The sequence below is a fragment of the Leuciscus leuciscus genome (genome assembly GCF_965113295.1).
Source record: "Leuciscus leuciscus genome assembly, chromosome: 1".
NCBI classification, from domain to species: Eukaryota; Metazoa; Chordata; class Actinopteri; order Cypriniformes; family Leuciscidae; genus Leuciscus; species Leuciscus leuciscus.
In genome coordinates, this window is record NC_138725.1 from 70,255,276 (window position 1) to 70,267,841 (window position 12,566).

General features: G+C 40.3%; 1 protein-coding gene across 2 annotated transcripts in view; it reads right to left on the reverse strand.

Moving 5' to 3' along the window:
- Positions 1 to 12,566, reverse strand: part of lmtk2 (lemur tyrosine kinase 2) — a 34,818-nt gene that overhangs the window by 3,539 nt on the left and 18,713 nt on the right. For both annotated transcript variants that reach the window (XM_082184904.1, XM_082184905.1), the window contains exons 7-11: positions 7,447 to 7,577; positions 3,882 to 3,966; positions 3,675 to 3,796; positions 2,986 to 3,135; positions 33 to 2,910 (exon numbers count right to left, since the gene is read on the reverse strand). In XM_082184904.1, coding sequence (XP_082041030.1) covers positions 33 to 2,910; positions 2,986 to 3,135; positions 3,675 to 3,796; positions 3,882 to 3,966; positions 7,447 to 7,577 — 3,366 coding nt within the window. The remainder of the gene's footprint in view (positions 1 to 32; positions 2,911 to 2,985; positions 3,136 to 3,674; positions 3,797 to 3,881; positions 3,967 to 7,446; positions 7,578 to 12,566) is intronic.

A 12,566-nucleotide genomic window follows, 5' to 3' on the forward strand; every position in this document is an offset into this window, starting at 1 on the left:
AAGATTTAAGAATGCAAAGGGAAACATCTGACCTGGTCAAAAAGGTAGACAGTGACGTCATCAAAGAACGACACGCCACGTCTATTATTTCCATCGCTGCCCTCTTCTGATGTCGCTTGAGCAGTCTGAAGGGATTTGGGTTTCAGTAGGCTTTTGAGGCTGAGGGAACTGCTGTTGTCCGAGATGATAACAGGTACCGGGTGCACAACTTCATCCTCACTGCACTCAGAGCTAGAGCTGTGTAATCGGTAGGCACGCATATCGTCATCGGACTCATCACTGTTCTCATCTTCTTCATCAGCATCCATTCCATCCTCAGTGCCATATTCCATTGAGGATCCATCGAGCTTTCCTAAGTACCTCCCCTCCATATCTGGCTCTTTTTTCTTTGTTACCTCCCCAGCATATGTCCTTGTTAGCTTTGCATGGACCTTGACGTCTGTTGAGGGCTGCGTTGAGGTAGGTGATGTTGCTGCATGTTCTGGGGCTGCATGGGGATGAGTTTGGTCGGAGTCGTCACCAGTCAATGGTTTATCCTGGCTCCAATCTTCCTCAGTGGTGAGAACCAACTCAGGCAAAGGAGTCTGTACATCACCATCAGTTGATTCTAAAGTAGGACCTGCAGACTGAAGGGATATCTCGGACACCGAATGCTCCTCAACAGCTTCAGCTCCTTGACTTTCGCCAGCTTCTCGATTACCCTGGAGCCAAAATGAAGCATCTCCTGGGCCGCTTCCATTGATGTCATCACTCTTTTTATCTAGTTCCTCATTGTCTGAGAAGTAAGCAGAGTCTCTGTAGTTTCCTCCCAAGGGAACTTCACCAAGTTCTTGTTGGTGATCAACTCTACCAGCATTTACCTGAACATCAGGTACACTGTCCGCCTCAGACACAACGATTTCCGGTGGAACCAGTGCCATAGGCTCCACGGCACTACTCGTCTCATTCTCTTCAGAGGAATCCCTCAAGCCTGTTTGAGAGTTCCACTCGGGTGACTCCAAGTTCTCCGTTTCATACCCACTGTCAGCGGCTTTGTATGGAGGTTGAAGCTTATTATTTACAGGATTTTCCAATGACTGTCCATGCACCACATCCCTATGCATGTCCAAAGAATCTAATGAGTCTGGCGTTTCAGCCGAATTCTCAATGGTTGGAAGAGTAGATAAGGTGCTATCATCAAGAAGGCTGTCCTGACTTATTTGGTCAAGACAGGAGTCTGAAACCAACAGTGAGGACATGTCCTGAGTTACATGGTTGTCCAATAAAGTTTCTTGATCTTGATCGATGGCTTCTAAGAGTGCAATATCATTGGCGGTCTTCTTGTCTAGCTCCATTATATCACTCATTGAGTCACTACTTGTTAGACCTTCAGTGAGGCCACCTTCTGTACACTCACCAACAGGTGAAGTAGTAAAGCTAAGCACAGCTGTGTCTATGATTCCTTTATACTGCCCATTCTCCTTTGAGGCTCCAAAGCATTCTTCAAGGCTGGGGGGTTTGGCATCTATGCACATATGTAGTGTATCTGTAGTGGCACTTTCAAGGGACTGATGACTATCAGATGGACTGTCAACAATGACCTCAACACTCTCAGAGGTAGACTCGGAAGAGGAGTAATTCCCAGATTTTGGGGAATGCAAAGAGCCATTTGAGTCTGGCAGGTGGTTGCTACAGGTTTCTCCTGTTACTAATATATCAAAAGGCACCATTGTTTCATTTCCTTTCAAAGGCGACAGAAAATCTTCTAAAATCGGGCTGACTAAGTCCAAGAATTCATCCTTAAGCTGCGTAGAATTTACAGCTGATTTCAAAGACTCACCTGTAAGGTTTACACTATCTGAGACATCCGTCTCAACAATGGAGCTCATGGTCTCCTCTATATTTTTTGAGTCGGGCTGTGAGAGCGCAGACTTGTCCTTCATTAGGCTGTTATCTTTAAGAAACAAGAAGTTTTCAGCCAGTTTCTCAGTGTTAAGAAGCATCATTAAATCTGAACTGTCCTTATCGGAGATCTCCAGATGAATGGCTTCTGGTCCAACCCCTAAAAAAGACTTTGGAAAACTATTACTTGCCTTGTTACTATTAGTTTCACCATCAGAATCCCTCTTCGGTACATTCATCTCTGGGAGCTCCATGAGACCTCCCCTGAATGAATGAGAATCTTCCAGTTTTGCATCACCCTCACTGAAAATGTTAGTATGGTAAGGGCTATCATGTTCACTTGAGGACCATACGTGGCTGTCCTGAAGGAAAGAGTCTTTTGAGTCGATGCTCTGATGAAAGAAATCAGCATCTGTACTGGATTCATCCAATCGGACATCCTGTAAGACTACAAACTGATCCTGCTCTGAAGCATTGGTACCTTCAGCACCCTGACTTTCCCCCATCCCAATTTCACTCTCATCTAGCTCCTCCAACTTAATAAAATAGTCATTTCCAGAGGATGCTTTATGTGCATCAAAAACTGGCAAGGTTTCCGGGACTCTGTCATCTTCTGCTTGCGCTACAGTGTCAGGGAAATGAGCCTGGATATCCTGCCTTGGCACTGGAAAGAACATACTGTGGTAATTCAAAGTAGTGTCCAGGGCAGAACGATTGTGGTTGTCATAGTGGTCATGCTTGGCTGCCTCCCACACATATTCAAAACTTAGTCCACGACTCGTTTCGGTGACTGTGAGCACCTCGTCTGGTTCTCGGCCGTCATCAAACTGTTCCAGGATGGGGAAGGAGGAATGACTGATGGTGGCTTGACGAGTAGTGGGATTGGGTTTGAGTGAGCTCCAGCGCTGCTCGAAGTCATCCTCCACATCTTTCTGACCCTGCATACGGAGGTAAGTGAGCAGACGGTGGACCTCTTCAGCAGTGGCCCTCTTGTCTGCAGGCAGCCAACAAAACTGTAGAACTTCATACCTGTAGACCAAAGCATAGAGTTAAGACGTTTCTAGAGAGAAACCAATCTTGTTTATAAATCTGTGAAGGACTAACCATCTTTCTGAGTATGGTAAGTCCAGTTGTGGCTTGAGAAGTCTGACTTGTTGATCCTTGAGCACATGGTGAAGCACTTCTCTATCTGACAAGTGAGGATACGGCTGCTTTCCACTTTCAAACAGCTCCCATAATGTCACACCCAGTGCCCTGAAAACACAAAAATCTTGTTCTGTTATGAACATATAAATGTAGAATTATAGGTAATATAATTGAATTGTAATATTACATCTATAGCATATTAACAATAAAACTGCTTTTTCAATCCAGGTCATTTATTAATGTAACTCAAATGTCCAAAAATTAAACTAACAAAAGACACTAGAAATCCAATATATCCATATTCAACATAAACATAAAAAGGGGTATGTCTGTAATAAGACCTCCTAATATGCTTATGAAATAACTGGCTGACATCTAAGCCATCATTTGATCAGTCAGAGTGATTCAGATGCTTTAAGAGTCAAAGACCTTTAAAATGTATGACCCTGCATTCAGACAAGTGTAGCGGTACCTCACTTACAGAAGTGCTCTGATCTGCCGACTGCCGTAAGAGGCCACAACATTTACTACCGCCGTTTACCATTTCCCCTCTACATATTTTTTTCAACTCAAAAAGACATGAGACTGCAAAAGTGCATCCTGTTAAACAAGTAAACGTAAGCTACCTATCATTTTGAGTTACCTACCAAACATTGCTGGGTTTAGTCTGTTCTGATGTGATCAAGCCCCCATGCAGCTCACCAATCAGCTCAGGGGAAAGCCAGCGCAGTGCCACACATTGATCATCCTCTGTGGTGATGTAATCTTCCTGCAATGAGACAGATAAATAATGTTATGAAAATGTTAAATAAAAAAATATATAATAGTTGTTATGATGCCTTTTCAAGTTTTACCTTAAAACTCGTAGGGCCAATGCCATAGTCTCCTACTTTGACGGTCAGGTCTGTTGTGAGATAGCAGTTCCTCAAAGCCAAATCACTGTGATAGGAAAAAAAAAACAATTACCTGGCATGCTTTTAATACACATTCACATATAAAATGGTTCTCTTGTAGTGTGATGCATCAACTATTCTGCCTACATGATTACGTAATACAAAAAAAAAATCTTATTAAAGTTCAATGCAACTGAAGTATCTGACAGCTCTTCTCAACATTTTGTCTCAACACTTTCCACGTTTCTAAGGCCTCCATGTCTGTGTAATAAATTTTTGCATAAAAGTAGAAAAATGTAAGTGCAAACCTTTGGTAGAAACTCGCATACAGGTTTTACACACAAAGACGGTAAGTGAATGGGACCCAATGCCACAAGATACAACAAATGGCGCTTCAATGTTTACAAGAAGAGATCCAGATTTTCTTCCCCATTTGCCCCCTTCTAATGTAAATATACAACCAGCTTAAAGCAGGACTTATAACTAAAAGATTTGCAAGCAATATTCTTTATAAAAATTGGCTTCAAGCTTCAAACCCATCACAAAGATGTCATCATCTCTATCCACTTTGAGTCCAATTAGTATAAGTGCAAAGCTGACAGCGTGGACAAATAATTAAGTAGCAAGTGAGTCTGTTTGTTTTCTAACACAATGCAAGAAGTAACAGGTTTGTTTTGCAGTGTGGTTTCTGTGAACAGACTTGCAGAAGTGTCCATGTTGCTTCATTAGATTTTGTTGTTGTTGTTGTTTTGTGGTAGTTACCCAGAAGGGAACAATATGCCCATTTAGGCAGTGAGTGGGATAGGAGGACACAGCTTTGCCCATCTTTACTGAGATGTCTCTCTTTTACACCCCCTCTTGCGAAACCGCTGACTCTAGTCGTGCTCACTGAATCCGCCGCATGACAAATGGACAGATATTTTAGACGTGATACTCTGGCCTTGGCAAAAGGGGGCAAATACAGTACTGTTGGCGGGTCACAGGGAAGCAGAGCTGTGCTTTTAGCCATACATGGAAAATTCACATGTGCAGATCAGGGTTATTATTGTTAACTAAAGCTAAATCCATAAACAGGTCAATTGAAATAAAGAAAATATTTTTTAAAAACTTAAGATTATTTTATTTCAGCTAGTTGCCAAAATATATATATTTAAAAAATAAAAATGTTAGGCTTAGTTGAAGCATTTTTTCATTTTCGTTTAGTTGACTAAAACTACTAAATAAAAATGAATAAATTCTACATGAAAATACTAATAAAAACTAATAATAACTAATAAAGGCAATTACACAAAATTAGAAAAGACAGACATTTTCTGTAAAATCTTTTGAGAGAAATCAGACCTTAAAATGGAAAACAACATGTCAGAGATTTGCCAGACCTCATGAAATCAGAGAGTTAAAATTATTCCAGCTACTATAGTTCATAATGAGCTTCCTTATTATAGCACCACCTAATGTTGGGTGGGTGTCTGTGCGCTTGCCCGATTAGTGGGTAGGATTTAGGGTCCTTTTTCCAAGAGTCTACACTTTTCTGTTTTGATGCCTGGATACTTTAGGGCAGGTGTTCTCAAACCTGGTCCTCGAGGGCCACTTTTCCTGCAGAGTTTAGCTCCAACCTTGATCAAACTCACCTGCCTGTAGCTCTCTAGTAATCCTGAAGAGCTTAATTAGCTGGTTCAGGTGTGTTTGATTAGGGTTGGAGCTAAACTCTGCAGGAAAGTGGCCCTCGAGGACCAGGGTTGAGAACACCTGCTTTAGGGCATAAAAATCATAAAAATAAGAGTTAAAAGAGTTCCTTTACTGTTCCTTTAATGCTCGGATCCTCAAAAATAGACCAATGACTGAAAACAGGGTTCAGCAGGCCTTTAGCACATGAGCAATCTAAAACAAGTTGCATTATTTTGTACATGCAAAGCTGCTGAAATGGCTATATTTCCCAAGATAATAGGGCTGGGACGATACACCTATCTTGACGATTCGATACTATCACGATACTTGGGTGCCGATACGATATGTATTGCGATTGTTTTAAAGAATTACGATTCGATATTGCAATATATTGCCATTTTTTTAACACTAGATCATCGGGAAAGTTAAATCATACACTTATAAAGACTGTACATGATGTATAAGATGAGTCGTATTTACAAAAACAAATCATCACATCTTTCTGACTTTTATTTCAGAAGCATCATACAATACTTCATTCTCTTGAATAAATTATTCAATAACAAATAAATTTAAGTCACTTGTCGCCACTTGTAATCGATAAATGCGTTATTTTAAGCACCAAGTTGGAATCTGAATCTGATCGCTATCGTAGACATCAGTGTTCATATTTGAACTTTAAACTTTTATCCAAGTACTTCTATGATAATTTTAACTATTGCATCACAGAAATAATGATACTATGAGGTTGAAAAGGAAGCTGTTTCATGACAACTCCCTCCGGGTCAGCGCCAGCACAGCTTTGAATGTTGCGATATGATTTTGTCAAAGACGAATTGAAAGATCGCGTTGGTGTTTGAATCGAGATCACAGTCTTTTAAAGATGAATCGTGCAGCTCTATTGTCTTATCTCTCTCTCAGTATATGAGCAGCGCGAGGGCTTTTCAGTGCTTTCAGTCTCACATCTCTTCCACATGTCCACTTGGGATAATACGTCACTCAACACTCATAGATAACGACACATTTCATCCTCTGTCGGAACGAAAGTGGCTAACTTCTGTCAACCTCATCTACAAGCAAGGACAAAAATAAAGCAATTGAATTTGATAGTAATATCGATTCTAGAATAATAATAAAAATGGCGATAGCTAGGTGAACCGATTTTTTCTCCCAGCCCTACAAGATACTACTGCTCTTTGGACTTCGTGCCATTCCAGACAACTGTACGAGCTCATGTAGATTCCCACAGTGGGAGTGTCAAACAGCGTTTTGCAGTAAATCACCTCTGAAACAAAAAATCCAAGAGCACAAGTATTTTCATGATGGCCACAACAACAGTAAGGAATCTCCATGCCTCCTTTGGCGTTGTATCCCAGACGACCCCGCCCACGCCCCGCGCCCCTTACGAGGGGATCCTCTTACGCTCAAACCGCAGAATCATCATATCCCAGCAGCGGAGGACAGCCAACAACCCCATAATCCAGAGGAGCTGTGCAATCGGACACCTTTCAGCATATTCTGAGCATGCAGGAGGGTACAGACGCGCTCATGGCAAGACACCCTAGATAACTCAACCTTCCTCCAGAAGACTGGAAGGGGAAGAATGAAAGTGCAACGTTGCCTTTTACAGCACCGTGGCCTATTTTGGAAAAAAAACGAGGACAGCCAGCACTGAGAAGGAAAGGCTGGACAAAAACACACACGTGCATTCGGATAGATGCAATGTGTTGCATTAAACCTACTTGTAAGATGTTCACATGAAGGTTAAGCAATGTCAAATCACTGAGAAGTGGAATGGACACATACTGTATATCTTTGAGATGTAAAGTGAGCCGAAGGTGATATGTGCAGGGCTAACCTGTGCAGGAAGTTGTGTTTGTGCATGTGGGTGACTCCCGCAGCGATCTCGCAGGCCATTTTCTGCAGCTGTAGCAGTTCTCCATTCCTGTACAGCCATTCATGCTGAGAGACGTAACTCTTCAGGTCCCCCTACACACCAAAACACAAGGGGCAAGAGTTACAGGACATTCACGGCCCAGCCACACAGAATCAAGTTAAGACCACAAAATCAAACAATTTGCTGAAACATGATTATAAGCATCCTGGGAAGCAGATATAACAGCACATACAGCATTTAGACTGAAATGATCAAGTTTTGTGGAGGCCTGAACATATAACAGCCTGTGTGTGAAAGGTAACTTGTGCAGGCAACCACAGAGGGGCAGTATTCTCTCTCTGTACAGGTGCTGGACTGCCGAATGGATAACTCGACCAAATAAGGGAAAGGCTGTTTAATAGTGACTACTATATGCTGTGTCACAGTAATTTAAAAATAAAGAAGCAGCAGTAAGACAGAGCGGGCAGATCAGGGCTGTTCAGCTGTGCTGAGTTTCTGGGCCCAAAGAATACAGGCCAGTTTAGCTCTTGGAGAGACTGCGTTGAACCACATCAATCATAATTTTCAGTAACGTGACTGGCACGGAGACCTGGAAGGCAAAACATCCATGGAGCTGCAGCACAATTTTCCATCCGTTTCAAGCCATGAATATTTAGATTATTTAGAAATATGTGACCCTGGACCACAAAACCAGTCACACGGGTCAATTTCCTGAAATTGAGATGTATAAATCATATGTAAGCTGAATAAATAAACTTTCCATTGATGTATGGTTTGTTAGGATAGGACAATATTTGGCCGAGATACAACTATTTGAAAATCTGGAATCTGAGGGTGCAAAAAAATTCGAAACATTGAGAAAATCGCCTTTAAAGTTGTTCATTTATGTTGGCGATTGTGCTGCATTCACTCACACAAATACATGTTTTATATATTTACGGTTGGAAATGTACAAAATATCTTCACGGATCATGATCTTTACTTAATATCCTAATGATTTTTGGCATGAAAGAAAAATCTATAATTTTGACCCATACAATGTATTGTCGGCTATTGTCACAAATATACCCATGCGACATGTGACTGGTTTTGTGATTCAAGTTTTGGCCAATTGTGAGCCATATACAGTAACTGCTGCAGTATTCCAATCCCTAAAAACAGCGGGACATTATAAAACACTTGTTTGAAAAACACTTCAAGAGACTTAAAAGTACTAAAAGTGATATTTAAAGATCATATTCCATATAAACCTTTTTGATGATGCATACAGGCAAGCAGATGAGCCCAGAATATGAATGCAATGCTCTAAATGGTTGAGAGTTTTTTCATAATGGTTTTCTATGGAAAAATACGTGACGAGAAACTGTGTGCTGTGTTTATATTCTGGGTTTATCTGCTTGATTGTACATAGTATGCATCATTAATAAGGTGTGTACAGAATTAGGTCTTAGTGCTTTAGTACTCAGTACAAACCTGGTAAATTTTAACTCGCGGACAACGGAGAAAAGCCTTGTTTTGCCCTCCTAAGGGTGTGACGCCACATGAAAACTATGAATTCTGACAATGTTGCATTGTAAATATTTATTTTAAATATTTATTTTAAAAAAAGAAACAATAAAATCACTGACTTGATTACATTAAAAACACATTTTAAGGTCTTTTGCTTATAAAATTGCACACTCAGAGCCTCCACTTGTAGCCATGTTTCAATAAAAAAATACATTAGTCAGATAAATCCTTTCGAATAGTTTCCCTCCACTATTTCAATCTTTCTTGCTCAACGACTGAGTATTATTACACAAGTCAAGTAGTGCGTATGCATTGGTCTCGAGAGGATCCTGAAATCTCAGACTCCTAGCGACACACAGGGCGAAGTTCTCCCTTTGGAATGATGTGGGAGAAACAGCGTTACAGCTGGCAGCCGTGTAATATATGATTAACTTTCTGTTAAATCAGCCAACCTTGCAAAGCAAGCTGGGAAAGGAGCTTTGTTTGCACACAACATAAGGTTTGGAAAACTGCCATCAATTCTGCCTTTAACTTATCCATATTTAAAACTGATTGCCCATTTTTTATGACCAGTCAATGATATGAATGAAAGAGTATGAGTCAGTAAACATTCACCGAATAGGATGTGAATATTGTGAAAATCATAAGGAAAGGCCGATTTTTAGTACCATTAAGCTTTCTTGCAAATGCTATTATGCCAACAGATGTTGTACTTTTAAACTTTCTTTGTAATACCCATTGTTCTCACTGGTCATTGTCATTAATTTCTCATTTCTGAAAATACAATTTTATAGAATTTACAGTATTCAAAATAAGCTTAAAACTCATCTTTGATCACCAAAATTACATAAATGTTTTTTCCTTGGAAAAAAAACAATGTCTTCACACCTTAAAATATCTTGAATGTAACTCTACACCCTTGCCTCATTTAGTATGCACAGTTCTATGAATATGCAAATGAGCCCCGCCTCCACTCACACCAGCTCAGAGATCCACTGGTTGACGATCACACGTTGATCTGATTGGTTACAAGGTAGTTTGTGACGTCAGAAACACCAGCGATTTCAAACCGTGTTTTTGAGACTGTCTTTGGTTCACTGCAGTTTTAAGGAGAAAATACTCAGCAATGGTGTCGACTTATGAATCTGCACATGGTTTGTCTTAAAGCATATTAAAAACACCACATAGACATATAAACATTGTTTTATGTTTTTAAAGCAATTTTAAGAGCACAGCATTGTGAAACATACAAAAGCCCTCCTAAAATCTTAGCAGGGGCACCGTCTTCCTTTAAACACACATATGCTTAGTGCAGCTCCCTAAAGAAAGCCTTACCAGGAGAGACTGTCACTCAATCAGAGAGCAACTGGCATTCAGCAAACCAGCTCCAGTTGCACCCTGCAGCTATATTTCTCTCTAAAATGCACTGTGTCAGGGTTACCAGTGGTTACCAGTGATACACAAAGAAAATCAGCCATCTAAAGAGCTTTCAGATGTGCTTCTCTCTACCTCGGTTGAGGTAAACATTTTAATATAAAGTAAAGGATAAAAATCACAGTGATTGAACATACAGTCTTAAAAAAAACATCCTATTCTGCACCTTAAAAACTGGAAATGAGTAGCAGCCGACTCATTAGAAGAGTGCTGGAGCTGATATGTTCAGAATAGAGATGCACTGTTATCAGAAGTGGTATGTATATATATATATAAAAAAAAATGTTCGGCAAACATTATCAAAATTGGCCAATTTGCTTGTAAAAAAAAAAAAAAAAACTCGGTAATAGGAGTCGGCCATGAAAAATCATAATCGGTGCATCACTGGTTCAGAATGGAATACTAGCATAATTCTTGTTGCATACGCAAGGAATAATTGTCGACAGGTCCTTGAATTATTACAAAATAAATAATGCACACCCGAGCTGGTAATGCAGCCACCACGCAAAGTGGAGTTACACCTCAGGTGTGCATTATTTCTCAACGGACAGTCAATTACTCCACTTATACTACGGTCACCACACCTCAAGACATCGTTCAGATGATGTATTACAAGACATTTGTCAGGTTTTGTCCTTAAAACAATCTTGAGGGTAGGACTCATTTCTAACGTATCTCATCCCATGCCTCTGTTGCTAATTCCAAAACGTCATTTTAAAGCTAGTAACAGAGGTTTGAGTCATTGATAGCTGACTAATGCAGTTATTACTGCTGTTACTAGCAAGAGAGATTAAGTGTGTGTGAATTACCTGAGTCTGCGTCTCTCAATATAGTTCGACAGCAGCGTCTCGACTAATCGCAAAAATGTAAGTTTATCTACTTCAAGAACAGCGCCGTTATCTCCTTGCTTGTGAGAAATGTCATGTAGCTTTTAAGTTGCTGAACTATTTTACTGATGAAATCATCAGAGCAGTGCTGACAACACGTTTCTGTGCGAGTGTGTGTCCGTACTGTATGTGTGTGCATTTGAGTAGGAGAGAGAGAGGAGAAAGAGACGAGAGTATGTGCTTTCCGTACATTATTAAATTTTGTGGCAAAAACATGGTAATTAGCTTGTTGTTTATATCCTTTTGTTTACTATATGTATTTGCTTGGTCAGTGTACTTGTGGGTTTTGGTTCTTTTGCTGTTGTAGTCTCTAAGGACCTTTAAAATAACTGAAATCATTTGGTGAAGTGATATGGACTGGAACTACTTTAGCCATACATTTCCCTTGAAAATAATTGCACACCTTTGCACGTTCATCAGATTCAAGCATTTAACAGCCTTGTAGTATTTTAAAGAAAATGGATGCATTAAATTGATAAAAAAAAACAGTGAAAGCAGTTAGAAAAGTCTTCTGAACATTCTATTCATCAAAGAATCCTAAAATAATGGTTTAGTATTCTTTATGCCACAAAATGTATGCCACAAAAACATTAAGCAACACAGTTTTTACTGTATTTTTGATCAAATAAATGCAGCCTGGGTGAGCAGAAGAGACTTCTTTCAAAACAGCAAAAAAAAAAAAAAATGAAATATTTACGTACATATTTACAGCGGGTCTATTCGCACGGGAATAAGTATAACATGAGGTCATTTTTCCAGACCTTTTTACTTAAGGTAAAAGTCACCGTAATCTTTACTGGCATTGTCCATAAGATTACTGAGATGACACATTCGGACGGGACTAAAATCACAGAGAAGCTCTGGTAATTATTACTTTACCCCACCTCTCCATGGTAAACTAGTCCCGTCCGAATAGGGCTATTGACGACCTAAACCAAACCTCACAATATGAATGCCAATATGCCATACAAACTGGTCTAGGGTGGGAAACAAAGCCAGAACAGAGCAATGAAAATGCCCAGGCCTCTCCATTATTCGTCTGAGATGAGAAGTCGTAGGACCATACATCCAAATCGGTCTATGTCTCAGCCTCTTGGTTCGTGTGAAGCTACTCTGACTTGGGAAGGAACGGCTTGGGTCGAAACCCGAGCCGTAACACCAGCTAAGGAAACGGCCCAGACTGTATTACGCAACAGCTGGCCGCAGTGAGCTCATGCTCTCTCTGGAGACGGGCGACATGGCTCGAAGCCA